The 20908-nt window shown below is 46.3% G+C and overlaps 2 protein-coding genes across 2 annotated transcripts; both read left to right on the top strand.

Annotated features, from left to right (window-relative positions):
• Window positions 1-7684: 7684 nt before the first annotated feature.
• Window positions 7685-17604, top strand: lipea (lipase, hormone-sensitive a). Its single transcript, XM_079749767.1, has 11 exons — window positions 7685-7857; window positions 8996-9244; window positions 9858-10142; window positions 10674-10764; window positions 11153-11298; window positions 11756-11941; window positions 12712-12867; window positions 13415-13559; window positions 14021-14248; window positions 15312-15715; window positions 16215-17604. Exons 2-11 carry the CDS (start codon window positions 9005-9007, stop codon window positions 16461-16463), a joined length of 2130 nt encoding a protein of 709 aa, XP_079605893.1. The 5' UTR covers window positions 7685-7857; window positions 8996-9004; the 3' UTR covers window positions 16464-17604.
• A 651-nt stretch (window positions 17605-18255) lies between these two features.
• Window positions 18256-20688, top strand: LOC307084586 (trypsin-2-like; the record flags this gene model as incomplete). Its single annotated transcript, XM_079749017.1, has 6 exons — window positions 18256-18295; window positions 18639-18789; window positions 19108-19367; window positions 19761-19897; window positions 20229-20330; window positions 20641-20688. 6 exons carry the CDS (start codon window positions 18256-18258, stop codon window positions 20686-20688), a joined length of 738 nt encoding a protein of 245 aa, XP_079605143.1.
• Window positions 20689-20908: the final 220 nt, after the last annotated feature.

The raw sequence follows: 20908 nt of genomic DNA, 5'->3' as shown, positions 1-20908 counted from the left end.
TTGTGTCTGTGTGTGTGTGTGTGCATGGTGCTTGTACGTGTGTGCGTGCTTGGGTGTGAGTCCAAACGTGGGGGAAGCGATGCGATATTGCGATCGGATCGCGGGGAATCGCCCAGCGCTGGGCCGTGCCTGTCCTCCGCTTGTCCGTGTATACTAAATAATGATCGCACAAAGCGCTTCTGTTGTGTGATACGGGTCACTGGCCTAATGGAGGAAACCAGTTTAGCTGTTTGGGGATCAGGTTGCACGTCTCTGTGTTTAAGATCAGCAGACCCCAGCTCAGGGTCCCTGGGGTCAGGGGTCAAGGGGAGACACGTGGCGCGGTGTGGGGGTGCTTAGCGGCGGGCCGCGTCCGGGTAGACTCGCGCTCGGATGGACCTGTCTGTCTGTCCGTCTGTATGTTTTGACCTGTCTGTCTGTATGTTTTAACCTGTCTGTCTGGCCGTCTGTATGTTTTAACCTGTCTGTCTGTCCGTCTGTATGTTTTAACCTGTCTGTCTGTCCGTCTGTATGTTTTGACCTGTCTGTCTGTATGTTTTAACCTGTCTGTCTGGCCGTCTGTATGTTTTAACCTGTCTGTCTGTCCGTCTGTATGTTTTAACCTGTCTGTCTGTCCATCTGTATGTTTTAACCTGTCTGTCTGTCTGTCTGTTCCAACCTGTCGGCCTGTATGTTTTAACCGACTGTCTGTCCGTCTGTATGTTTTAACCTGTCTGTCTGTCCGTCTGTATGTTTTAACCTGTCTGTCTGTCTGTCTGTTCCAACCTGTCGGCCTGTATGTTTTAACCGACTGTCTGTCCGTCTGTATGTTTTAACCTGTCTGTCTGTATGCTTTAACCTGTCTGTCTGTCCGTCTATATGTTTTAACCTGTCTGTCTGTCCGTCTGTATTTTTTAACCTGTCTGTCTTTCTGTCAATAGGTTTTTTAACCTGTCTGTCTGTCTGTAAATTTTTAACCTGTCTGTCTGTCTGTATGTGTCTTTGAACCTGTCTGTCCGTTGGTCTGTCTTTCTGCTAGTCGGTCTGCCTACTTGTCTGGTCTGCCTACTCAGCTGTCTGTCTGTCAACATGCCGGCTTGTCTGTCTGTCTGTCTGTCAGAGCGCATCACCTATCTTTATAACAGGTCAATTTTTATTGGGCGTCACCACATGATTTCTCAAGAAACAATTGTTGTGACTAACCCGTCCATCACAGTTACTTATAACTAATAACAATCTCTGTCGAGTCACACGCAGTCGGCAAGGACCTGGGCTCCCCTTCCACCATGACACCCAAATAAGAAGTAAAGGCGCCCATTATGAATTCTACCCTGAGGACTTTTGTTCTTTCTTCCTCATTCCTCTCTGCTGAACATACAGAATGGTTTATGGTTTAGGCAGTTGACAATTCCAGGAAAAGATTCCTCTGATGATAACGCCACAAATCAATCAAATTCCTAATGGCCAAGCGCCATTCAAACTGGGTTTTTTATGAACATTACTCCTATACTGCAGACAATGTGAGGTTTTGGCTGTGCTTTGTACTTCATTATATTTGTGTCATCTTCCTATTTAGTTAACGTTACCCGTCTGTTTATATTCATCCTCATGATGACCTAACATCCAATCTGACCTCGCTGTATCTGCTGCCGTGTAAAAGCTCTTCTCATAAAACACACGATGGCCACAGAGAACCGCATATTTACCACCAAACAAAACAAGAGAAAACAAAGGCTCTGCTGAGCTCCTGACAACAAACACTCACACATCCAACCCGCTGGTCAATGTAACCGTTCAGGGGATGTCATTGGGGCAATTGTGTTCATTTGCCACAAGAGTCTGTTGACGGTCGGAGCTAGAGGAGAGGATAACTAATGAGCAGCGACCCGGCCAGCATGTGCAACAGTGTGATGAAGGACACTCACGCATGTTGACAGTGGAAGCAGCCCCTTTGCCGCGTGATTCATCAACATTGACGAGGGCACGGAGAAACAGAGGCGCCGAACACACCGGCGAACCACAGCCGGCCCCATGGAGGATCGAGAAGACCGGAGTCGACCTAGAGAGTGACTAGAGAGGTCTGGGTGGGAATGCCGGCTCTACTAATGAGTAGCATGTCTAACTATTTACAGAGACACACTCGGTATACACGTGGGTTCATCTCGTTTAACCGTTGGATAGAAAGGAACCTGACCTGTCCTAGGGTTCAAGGTCATCAGTGGAACACAGCTGAACGCTAAATAGAACAGTAAGAATTGCAGTGCATAAAAGTTAAAAGTGTTGATGAATACGCAAATGGGGCTCTTTTTGTACCCAGACAGATGGATCATTCACTTCACACAACAGGCTGTATTCGGGTGCAGTGCAATGGTAGAGTGCATTCACAGGTACACCGTGTATAACTCATTCAGTAATGTCCCACAACAGGCACATCACGAGGCATACAGGTATGTTACGATCACCTTTTGTATGGCCCGGAAGAGAGCAAGAGGATCTTCAACACGGCCCAAGAAAAGGCATCCCACATCACAAGAGATCCTCTGTTTGATAGAAGATATATTATTTCACTCAATGACTTCAACGCTTTCATTATTTTTGCAGCTACTTTTATGCTACTGTTCACTTAGTGGGTGAGTCTGCCTCAAATTCTTGTGTCAATGAACTGTAAACGAAGCAATGTTCAACAGCGAGAGAGAGAGAGAGAGAGAGAGAGAGAGAGAGAGGGAGAGAGAGAGAGAGAGAGAGAGAGAGAGAGAGGGAAAATGGATGAACTATGAAATTGTGTCTGGTCGGGAAATTACAAAGGCAAAAAATTCAGCCTGGATAAATAAGGTGAGCAAACATGCTTTTTCCAAGGCACAGGGTCAAGCTGTGAAGATGGCCGAAAAACCGAAAGAAGCAGTTCTTGAGAATGCTATGGAGGAATGAGTCTACATACACAAAGGAAACCAAAACGGAGTTCCAACCCGCCTACCTTTGGCCAAAAAGTCTAGACACTTTTCTGACCATGAGAGCCTCTTTGAGCTGCAGGAACTGAGTGGTATAAAGATGGGCTCAGTGCTTAATTAACCTTACAGTGTAACACAAATATCCAAACATTTGCCTGTGAGATGCAGAGCAGAAAGCATGATAGACTCATGGAGTAAGTAAGCAGACTAATGGACAGGGCCTGCTCTTTAAATCACTGAGCTGTGATTACAGTTTCAGTTGGAGCATCATTTCAAGGAGAAAACCCTGAATTCATTTTCTCGAGAGCTGGTTGAGCTGCCTTGAAAATCCGAGTGCAGATGGGATGGTAGAGGGTTCACTCACTCATTTAACTAACACTGGCTTGACAGAAGAATGGCTTCATGAATACTGGGTAACATTTGTATCTGATGGAGCCAGCGTCACGCTAGGAGAAAAGTCAGCAGTAGCGACCAGGTGACCTTGAGATTCCCGAGGGGTTTTGGTCTGGCACGGTTAAGACCAATGAACCATAGACTTGAACTAGCGGTGTCACAGGTAGTTGATGAGGTCAACTCTGTAAATCGATTCAAAGATTTTATGCAGATTCAATACTGCATAAATACTACCCACCCATCATTGGGTAAACTAAATATGTAGTAGTCTTCCGTGAATAGTGGAACATTAATCAAGACTATACCTACTTCTCCGTGCACCACTACATCCCAGCATATGCATGTTCGTTCATTTCAGTGAGTCTTTCGTGTTTTATTTTCATCTTCAAAGGTGCAGCGTTTAGGATTTAGCGGTATCTAGCGGAGAGATTGCAGATTGCAGGCAATTGTACACCACACCAATCCAGTCTAAATCCTTTGTCATTTAATTTCGGAATAAATTGATCGGGGGCAGGCGCGTCGTTAGACCTGGACATTCGAGGCTATAGCCCCGGATCTTTTGGGAAAAGCCCCGGATCACTGTGCCGTCAAAAAAATAAATAATAATAATGATGAAAATAGCCCCGTAGAGTATACTTCTTTGTGTTTGCATTATCAGCAGCCATACATGCAACATTGTAGCCAGTGAAAACCCTGAAATTCTGACGCGTCCATATATGGGCAGATTTAGAATAATTTGTTGCAAATTGTTGCAAATTCAACGTCGGTATTCTTTCTTCTCTATGCATAGCGCATCCCGTCGATATTGCTGTTTCGTGCTGCTAGCCTTTTAGTGAGATCAGAGAGTGTTGAGATATCTTTTGTAAGATTGTGAATTCAACCCGGTCCACTTGACATCGGGTGCATGACAGTGGTAGGCCTACCGTAAAACTTCAATAGCCCGGGCTTTTATTTGTTTCAATCACTGAACTTTCGAACAAAACTCTTGCTCAGCAAAGATGGGAAATACAAATGTATTATCAAATTTATTATTTAAACTAGCATGAATATTAGTAACCTACTAATAACGCCTGCACGCATGCTAACACACACGCACACGCACACACACACACACACACACACACACACACACACACACACACACACACACACACACACACACACACACACACACACACACTACTGAGCGCCCCCTCCTGAAGTGGTCAGAAAGTCAGAAAGACGTAACAGCTAATGACAACATTGAACTCCCGTGCAGGCTCAAACAGAGTGACACACAAACACAGACACACACACATATTTAGGGAGTTTTTCACCCGCTCCGTATCCAGCTTGTCCCACGCTTTAAGCACCCAGGCTACTAGTATGCGGCGAGCTGGGGCTCTCATGTTCCCCCCTGCTGTGTATTCCTTGTCCGCATCCCCTGCCATCCAGTTGTCATACGATTCATGCAGACTGGTTTTGAACGACTGATTCCATGGATGTACTTTGCTTGTGCCGTTTTCCCGCCGATGTGGCGAAGCATATGGTAATGCTGTTGAGAGCTTAAATAAATGGACTATATTAGTTGACTACGAACAATTATTGAAGTTGAACATTTTGTTCAGCAAATTTGACAACTGACAGATGCAATATTGTAGCCAGTGAAAACCGCAAAATTCGGACGCGTACATTTATGGGCAGTTTAGAATCATTTGTTGCAAAATGTTGCAAATTGTATTTTCTATGCATAGCGCATCACGTCGATATTGCTGTTTAGTGCTGCTTGCACAGATTCAGGAGACCTGCAGTGAATTCAACCCGGTTGAATTCATTGGGTAGGCGCATGACAGTGTTTATTTGGCTACAAGCTTTTCTAATGTCTCATTTTGGCTGCTGGTGTATGTGGTGCACTTTCCTATCCTTAACGTAAACATTAACCTACTCAGTAGGCCTGCCCCGACTTGAGTCAGACATGACGATTGGTCTTTCCTTTCCTTCTTTAACTACGTTACAATTGCATATTTCATCAGCCCGACTTTCAAATTTTCTCGGGGGAGAAAATTTGAACCATCCTTTTAAAAGGGCTCTAACTTCTGGGCTTTAGCCCCGAATATTTTCAATTGCTACCGACGCTCATGATCGGGGGTATTTCCTGTTTTATTTCCCACCCGTGACATGTCAGTATGTGACATCCGATGTAATCCGTAATCCATCCAGGAATTAATTAGATTTTGAATACATGACACGCTTAAAAAACAATCATTCTCATTTCCCTCTGATAGAAATGACCCATTGTCACACATTAACCAAATCCTTCCTACTTGTTTTATTAATCATTCAACAAAGACAACCCCCATCATTCCCTTTAGTCTAACTAAACTGACTCGGAATGGATCACAGTATGGATCAGAGCATTACCGCGGTTAATCGATAAGAATGCAGGAGTATGGGGACCAATTCCCACACAATAAACACACATGAAGAGCACTAGGAGAGGATGAGGCTTGACTATAATGTTTATTTTTTATCACCGCGTTCAACCACGGTTGTGTGTCTCTGAGACACAGGGAAGATGGCCCTCACACGTGGAGCGGGATATATAATAGTGTATAGAGCAGTCCATTAAGCACGAGTCGAGGTCAGGTGAGAGTGGGCGGGGCGAAACCGTGGAAGTAGGCGGAGCGTTACCGGCTCTGTTGGCCACGGGGGGACCACACAGCCGCAGGGGCCACAGAATGAGGCCAGACTTCGCCATTAATCGCTGGCTATAGCGTACATAGGGCAACATACAACAAAGTATAGCTGTATTGAGCAAGAACATAAAGTACGTACCTGAATGTAATTCCTCCATCGTGTTCGAGTGGAGATTAAGTTGTGATTTTATTACAGTCTATCCATCATGACATTGTGTGACTGCACTCCTGATATACGGCAATACTAATACTAGGAGTAAATAATTTGCAATGCTGGATACATTTTATTTTCGATACGACTCGTGTAAAATTATAGGTTTATTTTGACACTCACTAGTGTCATTACAAAAGCGTGTATATCAAAAATTAAAAAGGTATAGCATTTTTGTGTGCATCTACAAAAAATGCTGTAAAATATGATCAACTTTTTTCGTCAAACACCAGGGAAATTCAAATTCACTTATTACAGCAGGTCAAGAGTCAAAAGCAGAGGAAAATAGTGATCAAGTGAAACGTTTAAAAAGAAAAACAGAAGACAAAATAAAGAAAGAATGAAATAAAGAATAGAATGATATAACATATTGTTTTGCGTAAGCTATTCTAGTGTCCCTTATAATGTGTATGAATCCATTCACAATAAAAACAATTCATCCCTCTATCGGTAAAGTTGTATAATCGGCGTTTGTGTCATTAACTAAAAAATACTATAATAATTCAGAATATTATAAAAATACTATAAGAATTCAGTTTGAGTCCTCTGAAAATGTGTTTGAAGTGTTTATTAAGCAGTCATACTTATAGTATACTTCCAATGTGTTTAGGTATGTTAAAGTAGTAGGCCTATTACGTGGGAAGGATGAGTAATCCTTGAGAAAAATAATTTGAAGGTCAACAAACAATCACACGATCTGTTATCGTCGGTGGTACTCATGGACCTAAATGCGTCATTAAGGTGGCGTGCGTCCTCTATTGGTGGGAAACCAGATTGCTTCTCCTCTTCTTGACATAATGTAATATATTATACATGTAATGGGAGTAACAGTGGAGCATTACATCAGTGAGCATTTGTTTAATATGATCGGTTTGGTAAAAATCTATTATTTATATTGGGCTAATGTAGATCAGTCAGGGTTAGGGGTTCGTATAGTTAAAATATATTTGTATTGTTGTAAGATTAAGATTAAGAAATAAATGATCTGCTCAGAAGTAATGTGTTTTGTCCAACATTACGACCCAGGCATGTGAGTCACTACCAACAACAATATGAAAACGCCAAATGGCCCTATCGTTAAATGTCGTTAAATACAGACCGCCTGATAGGTAATAAAAGCTTGTCCACAAATCCTCAGAACTAACTGTAACTTAACTAACTGTAACTCTACATAACTGTATTGGACCCATATCAAACCAGACACATGTATCCAGGGTATAAAACGTCCTGAACACGGATACACTTTGAATTTACGTTAAATAATATGGCAAACGTGGATTCCAGGACCACAATAAACCCCTAAACAAATAGTGCATGATTTACATGTCTCTTACCGGCTACCTGTTGAACGTTTCGTCCGACTCCTGCCAGCCAATGGGGTAGGCGGGGCGCTCACATGACCCAGTCCACTCTCCGTCCTCCCGAGTCTCAACCATCCAGCATAACGAAACCGAAGGCAGCACCGCCGGAGAGGGAGGTGCTGCGTGTGTGTGTGTGTGTGTTGAGATGAGATTCGCCGTGAGCGACAGTGACAACGTACACAGGAAATCGTAGCCATAAGTTATCGGCGATCGCCCGAACACACCAGGAACTGCGTGTGTGTGTGTGTGTTGACCGCCCTGTCGACACCCACAGAGAGAACCAGCGGCTGGTGAGTGATCGACTGGTTTCCCAACTTGTATTCTAGCTGTGGATCCCTGCCGTTTTGAGTGGCGTGGATAGGATGGTCGAGTATATCGGAATGCGGTTGTGTACGGTGTTGTAGTGTTGTAGCGCACGTTAGCCTGTCGGTCATCCTGTTACACGTTACGTGTTTTAATCTTTCCTGTCGCGGTTGAGACAGCACCCGATCACGCCACACAGGGGGCCTGTTGGAAGTGTTGCGTAATCTAGGTCAATTATCTTTTGGGATCGGTCAAAAGCACAATCAAAGTGCGAACCACATTGGCGAACGAACGCTAAGCGAGGTTTTGTCATTTCAGATTTGGGGACATCTACAAATGAATGAATGAAAACAAACAAAGTGTTTGTCGTTCACACAATCTGTGTTTAATTAAGCCCCATCCTGTTTTAAGACATTCTTTGGGACGGTAAACGTCCCTTGTTGACATTCTGGAGGCACCACGCTGCTGTTGGCGTCTTTGCCTCCAACAGTTGCTGTCTAGCTCTACTTAAAATAAAAAATAAAAGCGGAAAAGTTGATCATATTTAGCGGTTGAGTCACCACTTTCTAAAAGCCAATAGGAATTTCACAGTTAACTCTGGGTTTGACCGAGTGACATCATGTATCAACAACATGTGATTAGCCTAGCCAAAACACTGAGCTTCATTCAGACAAAATGACCCAGTTGGTAAAAGGAAGACTATTTCGTGATGCCCACAAAGACTTCAACCCCTTGAGGAAGCAGATAGCAGTTCAACCGGGAGGGGAATGAGGTGTGTCCAAGGCAGTTATTATGACTAACCCGGTGGCTTTGTTTACACCCAGAGAGAGAAAGAGAGAGAGAGAAAGTTGAGGGAGAGAGAGAGAGAGAGAGAGAGAGAGAGAGTTCAGTGAGAGAGAAAGTTGAGAGAGAGAGGGAGAGGCAGAGAGAGATAGAGAAAAAGTCCAGTGAGAGAGAAAGTTGAGAGAGAGAGAGAGAGAGAGGCCCGTTTTTTTCAGTGAGCTCAAATTGGCACATCACATGTCTGTTGTTGTCAACGTGTGAGCTCGCTGGTTAAAGGTCAGCAATGATGTTATTTACAATCATGTTATCTCTTTTCCCCCCGCCCTTTCACCCCCTCCCCAGACCCCAGGCATGGATTACAAGGCTGTGTTCATCGCCTTGGAGGCGGTGTGCGATGAGAGCCTGGACGCGCTGTGCGCCCCTCCGGACCTGCCGTACGGCGCCGCCGCCCAGCGGCTGGTCACCACCATCGTCCAGGTCCAGGAGCACGGCCGCGCCCTGCTCCCCGTGGTCACTGGCTTCGCCGCCGTCTTCCACCACTACGACTTTGAGCCGGAGACGCCCGCCAACGGCTACCGCACGCTAGTCAAGGTACCGCCGTCGCCATCACTGTCATCGCAACCGCCGTCATCAGCGTCACTGTCAGCACCACTGTCACCATCGTCATCTTCACCACTGTCACCATCCTCATCATCATCCTCATCACCACTATCACCGTCATCATCCTCGTCACCATCATCCTCATCACTGACATCGTCATCATTCTGTTGTTTCAGCGCAGGCTTCTGTCTATGTGGCTGTGTGTCGTTTATCTATGTGTGCTGAGCTGTATAATATATGACAGACTCAAATAATTCTGTCTGTCTGTCTGTCTGTCTGTCTGTGTCCCTCTCCCTCCCTCTCCCTCTCCCTCTCCCTCTCTCTCCCTCCCTCTCCCTCTCTCTCCCTCTCCCTCTCCCTCTCCCTCCCTCTCCCTCTCTCTCTCTCCCTCCCTCCCTCTCCCTCCCCCTCCCTCTCCCTCTCCCTCTCTCTCCCTCCCTCTCCCTCCCTCTCCCTCCCTCCCTCTCCCTCCCTCTCCCTCTCTCTCTCTCCCTCCCTCTCTCTCTCCCTCCCTCTCCCTCTCCCTCTCCCTCCCTCTCCCTCTCTCTCTCTCCCTCCCTCCCTCTCCCTCCCCCTCCCTCTCCCCCCCCCCCCCCTCTCCCAGGTGCTGCAGTCCTGCCTGCTGCACATCATCCACAAGGCCCGCTACGTGGCGACCAGCTGCCACGGCGCCTTCTTCCGCGCCGAGCACAACGCCTGTGAGCTGGAGGCCTACTGCAGCGCCCTCTGCCAGCTGCGGGCCCTCATGTACCTGGCCCAGCGGCTGCTGCACGACAACGGCCACGGGCAGCTCATCTCCCTGCGGGACGGGGAGCTGAGCCGCCGCTTCGTCCGGGAGTACGCCTCCATGCACAAGGCCTGCTTCTACGGCCGCTGCCTTGGCTTCCAGGTCAGTGACCACGGGGCGCTGGGATGGAGGGAACGGGGGGCCGTACTGTGGGCGTGTGATGTGTGGCGTGAGGCATGCCCCGATGGGATCCACCTCCAGGGAATGGCTGGTAGCTTGACTTGTAGGACGGGACGAGTGGGTTTTCATTGAAAGGTTATTTTGTAAGCGTTAACTCGTAGTGAAGTGAAGTGAAGTGTAGAAAGAGAGAGAGAGACCCACACACACAGACATAGAGAGAGAGACACACAGACAAACAGACACACAGACAGACAGACAAACAGACAGACAGACAGACAGACAGACAGACAGACAGAATGAGAGACGCAGACAGTCAGAGAGACACGAAGCCGAGGAGGTTAGAAACATTTTAAAATACCCACAATCCTTTTTGCAAATCAAGATAATTTATTCCGAATATCGTATGCCTATCCCGTTTGGTGAACGTTTCTATGCAAAACGTGGTTCCAGTATCATGTTTGCATAGATCCTTAGCATGCTTTAACATTTCTCTCTGTTATACCGTCCTGCTAGTTCTCGGACACGCTACGGCCGTTCCTCCAGTCGGTGGTCATCAGTATGGTGTCGTACGGAGAGACGTACGGCAAACAGCAGTCGGGCTTGGGTAAGTCCAGCGATGTTCCCAGTGTTTTAAAGTGTATACCAGCCTCTCTAGAACCTTCTTTTGAGCTCCGTGGGAAGCTGGCTCTTGTCCAGTTTTTGGACCGCTGTGACTTCATCCTGTTGTTTTATTTAGCCCTTTCAATGTGTAGTCTTCTGACAAATGTACTTGTTGTACAGTCGCTTTTACTAAAAGCGTCTGCTAAATGCCCTAAATGTAAATGTAAGCGTTATTTGTTGTTATCGATTTATTATTACTGTTATTGTTGTACAATCAATTGTATTATTATTGTTGTTGTTTTATCGTTTTGCATTATTGCCATTGTGGCATGTTTTTATTGTTATTATTATTATAATTGTTGTTGTTGTTTAAACGTCGTTGTCTGTTGCAGGAATGGCAGCCCTGTCCCTGCTGACCTCGGGGAAGTACGTCATCGACCCCGAGCAGAGGGGGGCGGAGTTTGAACGCATCACCCAGAACCTGGATCTGCAGTTCTGGAAGTCCTTCTGGAACCTCACAGAGTCCGGCCTTGTCACGGTAGGCCCGCGCTCAGCCAATCAGATCACACCATCGCCTCGCATGATGGGCTTGCCCAATCACTCAAACCCCCCCCCCCCCCCCTCCCTCCAGGAGAAATTGATTATTGTAGATGCTGTAATACAACGTGGAGTAATCATTCATGAGGAAGAAATATGAGGGGAGTGCAGTCCAAACCAACAAATTAAGCTCTTATTCTGTACAGAATCTGATGTGTGTTGATGTATATATATTGATAAGAAAACAAAATTCTGCCCAACTGAATTAAAGTTTTCAAACTAAATTCTAAAGATTATTGTAATATATATGACATAAAGCATATTCAATTATAGTGTTTAGCCATTTCACTGGTGGATACATAGATGCCCCAAACACCTATTCTGAATCCAACTTGTAATAATATATTTTCTATCATTTTCATCTCTACTCTACCGTCTCTCCCCCCCCCCCCCTGCAGGGTTTCACCAGGATAACCTCTAACCCTGTGAACGTTAACCTGGCCCTCACACTGCCCCCGGTCCAGCTGCGTCTCCCGTTGACCTCTGACCCCCGGCTCTCCACCCCCGTCTCCCCCCCGGTCGCTCACACCGGGCCTGGGCCGGTCTACGCGCGCCTCATCTCCCACGAGTTCCGCGAAGGACACGTAAGTCACCCCCCCCCCCCCCCCCCCCCCCAGGTGGGGGTGTGATTAGCCGTTACAAGCCGTTTGGAAAATCTGCCTCTTCTTACATCACAAGTGGGTGTGTCCACCTAGATGTTTTAAGGATAGCTGAGCAACGTTTGCGACAGTCCACTGGGTAGACTGGTATCCAGCACACATCTAGGTGGACACGCCCACTAGTGATCTCACTAAAACACAGGAAGAGGCAGATTTCCAAACAGCTTGTAATGGCTAATCACACTCAGACCTGGTGGTATAATATGGGACCTTTTTAAAAGTTCCCCATATCTTACCATCAGGTCAGTCATAACATCTACATTTAGGGCATTTAGCTGATGCTTTAATCCAAAGCGACTTATAATAAGTACATTTCTCAGAAGGAGAAACAATATGTCTCTGTCGGTACTGTAAGGATGTTCATAGGAACAAGTGCCAAGCACTTACAATTGCTAGGTCATTACAAACTAATTGAACTGCCTACTTGGGACATCACAACTGGGACGAATGTCTATCAAGATGAACTATAGATAGACGGATCTACCCCAGCCCTACACAGTTGGTCCAGTCCACCATGGAGCTGATGTGATCTATCCAGCTCATCATCACACATCTCTGTGGACACTCCAACTTGTGACGTTACTATTGGGTCTACAGTTCGAAAGGCACCAAAAACAGGTGCTTCTCTAAAATGTTGATTTCCCCCCCTCTCCCTCCCTCCCTCCCTCCCTCCCTCCCTCCCTCCCTCCCTCCAGGACACTGAGGAGCTGCTGGCCTACTCTGACATGGAGGCGAACCCCCTGGCGCTGAACATGGTCTCCTCCTGGTCCCAGAAGAAGGCGCGGTCCCCCTGGCTCATGGTCCACTTCCACGGCGGCGGCTTCGTGGCCCAGACCTCAAAGTCCCACGAGGTGAACGACGCACACTCAGACCGCGATGTGCACATGAATGTAGATCGGCGTGACGATGAACAGCTGTTTAGCCAGGGGTGGCTAGACCATGACGGTCTCCATAGCAACCCATCTGTTGATATTGCCGGTGTGTGTTGACTCGTCCTTTCGAAGACTCATTGAGGATCCGCATCTCTCTATCCGTTGAGACAAAACGCATACAAACACAACCAGCCAATGCAGACACATGACGTGAACACAGTGCAGGTATCCAGTCTGGTTACCCCCCCCCTCCCCCCACCATTAGGGACTAATTGTATGTTGTACGTCCTTGCTTAAAAATGGCACTTAGCATTGTGTAGCATCTTATCCTAGCTATCGTTGTTGTACACAGGGAACGGGTTAACCTAGCGATTGTTAGCGCTCGGCACTTGGTTCTATGGACATCCTGGCTGCGCCGACAGCGATATAGTGTTGTTTCTTTTTTTAGTACCACGCTTTGGATCAAGGCGCCTTTGTGTTAAGGTAATGTAAAATGGCCGCCTAACGTCTCCCTCTCCCCGGGCAGTATTACCTGAGGAGCTGGTCCAAGGCCCTGAAGGTGCCCATCCTCTCAGTGGACTACTCCCTGGCCCCCGAGGCCCCGTTCCCCCGGGCCCTGGAGGAGTGCTTCTACGCCTACTGCTGGGCCCTGAAGAACGCCCACCTCCTAGGTACACGCACGCACGCACGCACACACACACACACACACACACACACACACACACACACACACACACACACACACACACACACACACACACACACACACACACACACACACACACCTAGGTGTGTGTGTGTGTGTGTGTGTGTGTGTGTGTGTATGTGTTAGGATGCATGTTTGTCCTCAGTGAATGGCAGATTTTCATGTGTTCTTCCCTACTTTTATTTTGAAGGCTCGATATAACGATGGCCGTATTCATGGGCCGACACATCAATGTTAAATTATTATCTCCTAAATTACTTTATGAGGCAACATTAACGGCCCAACTGATGCCTTCCCAGTGGCAGTGTTGTAATGAAATACCTGTCAAGTTTAATATGGTGTGTGTGTGTTTGCGTGTGTGTGTGTGTGTGTGTGTGTGTGTGTGTGTGTGTGTGTGTGTGTGTGTGTGTGTGTGCTTGCCCGAAGGCTCCACGGCTGAGCGGGTCTGTCTGGCGGGGGACAGCGCCGGCGGCAACCTCTGTGTCACCGTGTCCATGAAGGCCGTTTCCATGGGGATAAGGGTCCCCGACGGCATCATGGCCGCCTACCCCGCCACCTTGCTCACCATCGACGCCTCGCCCTCCCGCCTCCTGACGCTCATTGACCCCCTGTTGCCCCTGGGGGTGCTGGCCAAGTGCCTCAACGCCTACGCAGGTCTGTGGACGAGGCCGCGCACGGCGTCAGCTCCTGTGGCTGTTATTGTGCTTGTTGTTGTTGTTGCACACAAAGGTAGATTAGCATGATGACGAGCACCTCTTTAGCCAGCGGTGGCGAGACCATGATGGTCTCCACAGCAACATATCTGTTGTTGATGTTGTTGTTGATGTGTTGACTCTTCGTTTAGAAGTCGCATTGATTGTGTGCACCTCTGGTGGTGCAACTCCTTTTTTTTCAACTCATTTGAGAGGCACAAATACAAACTCTACCAGCCAATACCCATACCAGTAACTGTCTAGCAAGCAGTGGCTAAACAGGTTGAACAGCACTCCGTAACTTAAGGTTTATATCGTTTTTATACTTGTGAACACTGTTCCCGTGCAAAACTCTTTGGACACAGTTTTGCATGATGCTCTTTTCACAAGTTGTGCAGTGAGACTATCCCATAGATCAACGATTTGCGATGTGTGAGGAAAATACACAATCAGTACAACAGATTTTATACGTTTTCAATGAAGAAATCCAGTATGCCTAATGTGAGTCATCATATTAGCCAGCATTAAGAATCACGATGTGCATTGTAAACACATTCAGGTGTAACCTGAATGGGAGACCAGCTGTGTCTAAACTTGCTGGAAGGCCATCTGTTTGTCTTCAAATTTCTGCAATGATTTGAAGGGGTTGGGTGGCTGTAGGTTGCGGAAGGCCTATCGGTCTCAAGGCAATCGATCGACTGCCTTGAGTCGCACTGTGTCCCTTATTTAAAGTGTGTGTATGCGTCGTTTATTAATATGTCTCAGATGTGACAATCGTGTACAAATCCTAGTGTTATGCACATTGCTCTGTTTGTAATCTTTGCTGATTGACTACAATTCCACGCTTCAAGGATTTACAGATTTACATCCACCCAAGGATGTTTAATAAACACACCAATAACAAGTCCTCTAAAGAGTATTTTAAAGGTTCAATGAACAAGCGCTTGGTATTAGCTAGTGGCATGGGTTCCATCCTCCCACTATGACCCTAATGAAGATGACCCTGTCTTAACCCACCCCCCCAGGCGTGACCTGTAAGGGCCTTCAGCCGGTGGTGGGCAGCGGCACGCTGGGCGCCCTGGGGCGCGACACCGCCACGCTGCTCAGCGACCTCGGCTGGGGCGCCTCCAACTGGCTGCAGTCCTTCCTGGACCCTGCCCGCTCCCGCAGCCCCTCCAGGCCGCCGCCCACTTTGGCGCTGACCACGCCCCCCGGCAGGAGCGCCAGCGAGCGCATCCTCAGGTCAGACGGAGGCGGCGGCGGCGGCGGCGGCGGCGGCGGGGAATACCCCGACGGCTTCCAGCCGATGCGCTCCGAGTGCCTGGCGTTCGTGCTGCAGTCGTCGTGTCCCGTCATCAAGAACCCCTTTGTGTCGCCGCTGCTGGCGCCCAACGAGCTGCTGAAGGGCCTGCCGCCCGTCCATATTGTGGTGAGTCTCCTTCTCCTTTTTACCTTTACCTCCTTTTTACAAACACTATTTTACCACCGGGCATGATGTTGAAATTGAAGTGTTTATTGATCCATAATCAGCTCTCTTGCACACAGACGAGTGCTGTTCTTCCTGAGGTCAAGATTTCAAATTGCACATCCTCTTTTTGACATACAAGCATGCATTCACACAGTGCACAACAAAAACATTCAATAAAAAGAGGAAATGAAAGTCATTACTTGATTTAAGTTGGTTATTCGGATCAACTCATAGTCTGATGAGCCATTACCCAACGTGAAACGTGGGCGTGTCCACCCAGATCTTTGACGGACAGGTCAGCCCACCAGTTGGTACCGTCCTCTGCTACGAGGCTGATCGACCTGTCCATAATTTACGTTTTTAAATCCAAATGAAACGTTTCCTATGGTTCCAGCTTGTTCTGTGTGGTGGTCTCTGAGCGCCTCTGAAGGTGACCTCCCCACGTGTCCTCCTCCCACAGGCCTCCGCGCTGGACGCTCTGCTGGACGACTCTGTGATGTTCGCCAGGAAGCTCCGAGACATGGGCCAACCGGTGACCCTGACCATCGCCGAGGACCTGCCCCACGGCTTCCTCAGCCTATCACAGCTCACCAAAGAGACGGAAGTGGCCTCTGACCTTTGTGTCGCGCGAATCAGAGAGGTCTTCCTGAAAAAGGACCCGCCCTCCAATCTCCGTCAGCGACCGACTGCGGCAAGTCCAGCGGTTTGAAGGAAAGGACATTGAAATAGTGTAAAACTGTACCTGAACAAAGTACAAAATAGAGAACAACGGTGTCTTCCAGAAGAGAACAGCTGGTCAGCAGGGTTAGGCAACATCCCCGTATTCGAACTGGCGACCTTCCATGGCACGGAAATAAAGAACCAAGAACATAAATAGAATGGAGGAAAGAAAATAGACCTCTACATGTGAAACCACCTTAGACAAGAGTCAAATATGGAAAGCACGATTTAATGGAAAAAATAAAATTTAACAAGCAGCCCAGTACAGAGCGTGCGTTAGGGAAAGGCATGACTTCTATTATCTGGTACTGGGCTGTCGTGCCTTCACATGCAGAGTCGAGATCAGAGGGAACGTTTTGTACCACTGCTAAGAGCTAGCGGAAGTCGTTGGGAGATCGAATCGATCCACCAGCGTTTTATATTATTTATTCGCACTGACCTGTGATTGGTTGACGGCGCTCTGTCGCCTTTTTCAAGAGCGCGTGTGTGGTTGTGTGTGTTTGTATTATCAGCAGTCCAGACTTTAGAGTCAACACACACACCTATTTGAGGGTGTGTATCCATAGCACAGGATTGGGATAGGATAGGACTAGGGATGGTATAATGGTGGTGTTGTATATCCGATAAGATTATACGCTCGTCCAATGGGGAGCTAGCGATCGGCGACCTCACCCTCCCCTCCGATAGAGACATGGCTCCCCTACGCACAACGAGCCAACTGAAAGGGAAGTTAACCCCTGACCTTTCATTCCCCGCTGTCACTCACAGTTGCCTTACACCCACCCCTCTCTCCTTTTTCCCGCTCTTTATTTAAAATCTTGCAATGTTTACCTCCCTTAAACCATCCTAATGAACCTAGTTCCTTACCAGCATTACCACTTACTAGCATGGCTGATCAAGAAATGTCTACAATGTACTGTATGAATAATGTCATGCACTTGGGTGGCTTTCAGTATGTCCTGTATTTATTTTCTTTCTACAGTTTAACAAGTTTTCGCAATAAGCCACAAGCTTGACGAGGGGCCTTGGCCCGATGTTTGGTGCGGTGCGGTGGTTTGTTTCTCTGCTTGTGTTGTTTTATAACAGTTTACATTAAGTGCTGAAATGTTGTTAAAAAACTAAAGTATTAAATCTGGACTTAAACACCGCACTGTGTTGCGTTTGGTTTTGTCTGTGCTTGTTTGCACCTCGACGTTTGTCGTTTGAGAAGATGGAACGAGAAACGAGGAGCGGAGTCCAGTAAATAGTTAATTTGTCTTGTACCTTTGTTTCCTGATTAAACTCAGCCATGCCTATCGAACATACTGTAAATAAGATAAGGTGAGTTGGCAGCAGTCCAACACGTTACATAATTAGTCTGCCTACAGAACGCAGTGACAAGTGTAGAAATATAACGGCACCTTGATCATTTTGTGAAAATCTGTGAAGTCATCTGATTGACTTGTTGCATTTACAATACATTTAAGGATGCAGAATCTTTAAACGTTCACCAGATTAATTTAAGAATATCTTTTTGCCTACAATAAAACAAACATAGCCACCACACACCTTGACATTTCACACATGTTGTTTAGACTATTCACACCTGTGCACCAGGCTCCCAGTTCCCAGATATTATTACAGGTTTTTTTGAACACCTTGTTTCACATCCCTCCAAATAATCTTTGTGATTGGTTTTACCGTCGAGGGGAGACATGGTGACGTTGACAAAGATTTTCAACTTAAAGGGGAGAAGTTGGCCTGTGTTTCTTCTCAGTTTGTAATAGAGGCTTCCAGCCACGATGATGATCTCTGGAGTGCTTCTGCTGGCACTCACTGGTGGTGAGTACATCCTAACCCGGCCCCTATGTTGTTAAAAGTACTGTTCAATGCTAGAGCATTAGATGAATGGTAGCAATACTCTTCTGAAAGGAGTGGGTTTTTCTTACTGCAGAGTAAATATCGACTTTTAACTTATTTTATTTATTTTATTAATTCATAAACTTGGTATCGGTTCATTTCATTGGATTCTAAACTAAGAATATTTTTAACCAATTGAAGGGAAAAAAGCCAATCAATTTATACGAATTTACGGCAGGCTAGACTGGCTTATTTCTCAACAGTCCTCATGCCTCTCTATGTCTAATCTGATTCTGTCTCAATGCGGCCCCGCATTCCCACACAGTCTGCCTGGGTTTTGACGACCGTATTGTCGGAGGGTACGAGTGCAAAGACCACTCTGTGCCCTGGCAGGTCTCGCTCAACAACGGTTGGCACTTCTGTGGCGGGACGCTGATCAACAACTTCTGGGTGGTCAGCGCGGCCCACTGCTACAAGTCAGTGTTCACTCAGAGACTTCTCTCACAGACTCCGGTGCTAATCTTGGCTCCAGATAGATCCTAACCACTAGCTGGGTGGGGCCCCTGAAACTTTTAATGAAACTAGACGTGTACAATTCCAGCCGTATTGTATTTTCTTGTTTATTATTATTATTTTTTTTTTTAATATAAATATATATATTTCCACATGTCTCTTACACAAATCTATATTTTTAATACAAAAGTATATAGATTTGTGTAAGAGACATGTGCCGTTATCCAAACGGCAACACAAACTCAACCCAGATTCTCCACCTACGCTTTCTCATCATCAAGAGAAGGGAGAGAGATTGAGGCGAGGTTGGGCGAGCACCACATCGGGTACAAGGATGGCCCTGAGCAGTTCATCGCCTCGGCCGAGGTTGTTATCCACCCGAACTGGGACCGATACATCATGAACAACGACATCATGCTAATCAAGCTAGCCGCGCCGGCGCAGATCAACCAGTACGTGAGCCCCGCGGCCCTGCCCAAGACCTGCGCTCCTGCGGGCACGCAGTGCCTCGTCTCCGGGTGGGGAGCCACCCAGAGTCCCTGTGAGTCTCCCATACAGACAGCCTACATATCTGTTACAGCTCCACAACAGACTGATATGATGAAAAATAAATATTGCAAAATGCATACGGTTGTTCTTTGGTCTATTTAGCTAATTTAATGACATCGAATCAATAATTGAATGGCATATAAGGGTATTTATTAATTTATTATATTTTATGTTTCATATATTTATACAACTATCATTAAATATTTGATAATATTCTAGGTATTCATTTATATTAATATTTTATCTATCTTTTTTCGTACCATGTAAATCACGCTGCACTCAAACCTCTGTAAAGGGAATATTAGCCTATATTATATCAGATTACATTGTGTATTTTGAACCTCTGGGCATGACCATGGCATTCTGAATGGTCTTATTCGTCCAGTCGGCTGTCTGAAGTGCCTGCACTGCCTGGATCTGCCCATCCTGCCCCAGGAGGACTGTGAGCAGTCCTACCCCAACAGGATCACCTCCTCCATGTTCTGCGCCGGCTTCCTGGAGGGGGGGAAGGACTCCTGTCAGGTACAGTATGCTGTAATGATATGACTTTGTAAATATATTACCTTTTTATGATTTAATATAACACACAGTGCACGCTGTTGGTGGCAGTTGGATGAAGGCTCCGTTAGCGTCTCCTGTCCGCTATTGGATAATCAGTTTTATCTCGTTAGTGTTTTATTTATTTATTTATTTATATTTGGTACTGCATTAATTTGCTGTAGTAGGATTTTTTATTTATTTTAATTTTATTTAATTTTATTTTGTGAAGCACTTCAAGTAAATGGAGGACCTTTATTTTGAAGATTATAACTTGGCTCCCTCCTGACTGTGTTTTAAATTGGTCCTCCTCCAGGGAGACTCTGGTGGCCCTCTGGTGTGTAACGGGGAGCTCCAGGGTGTGGTGTCCTGGGGGTGGGGCTGTGCCGAGGAGAGCCGCCCCGGTGTCTACGCCAAGGTCGGTGCCTTTCTCATCCCAAAACCGTAATCCTAACTACAAAGGCTTTTATTTTGAAACCCACTATAGACATAATGACTAGACATAAGCCTATTGAAAATGGTACTGGAAGATAATCATTGAAATATGTATTTAACAGATACAGACCAAATAGCCTCTGTTGTTGAGAATGAAATATATAGCAGATCTTCATATAAGATTGAAATGGTATAATTGGTTTCCTACTATTAGGAATGCTTCAAATACATCCACATTTTTAATGTTTAATTGCTCTCTGTCTTTCTTTGACTGTATGTTTTTTCCTCCACAGGTCTGCCAGTTTACTGACTGGATCGAGCAAACTATGAACATTCACTGAGACCATAGCAGTTACATAGGGGACAATATGTGCCATCACTATTTTTTATTCTATTTGTGTAACTCAAAAACTCAAAATAAAAGAGTAAAACAACCACTTTTAATGAACTATGTTTTTTTTTATTTCATTCGAATGGTTACATTTTAATTTTGTATGTTAGGTAAAATATATCAACGTCTAATAGCTGCATTTTCTGTAGGGAGTCGTAGGGAGTCGATGG

This window comes from Pollachius pollachius (genome assembly GCF_949987615.1).
Source record: "Pollachius pollachius genome assembly, chromosome: 13".
NCBI lineage: Eukaryota > Metazoa > Chordata > Actinopteri > Gadiformes > Gadidae > Pollachius > Pollachius pollachius.
Note: the sequence above shows the minus strand (reverse complement) of the source record. Positions and strands in the feature narration are given on the sequence as shown.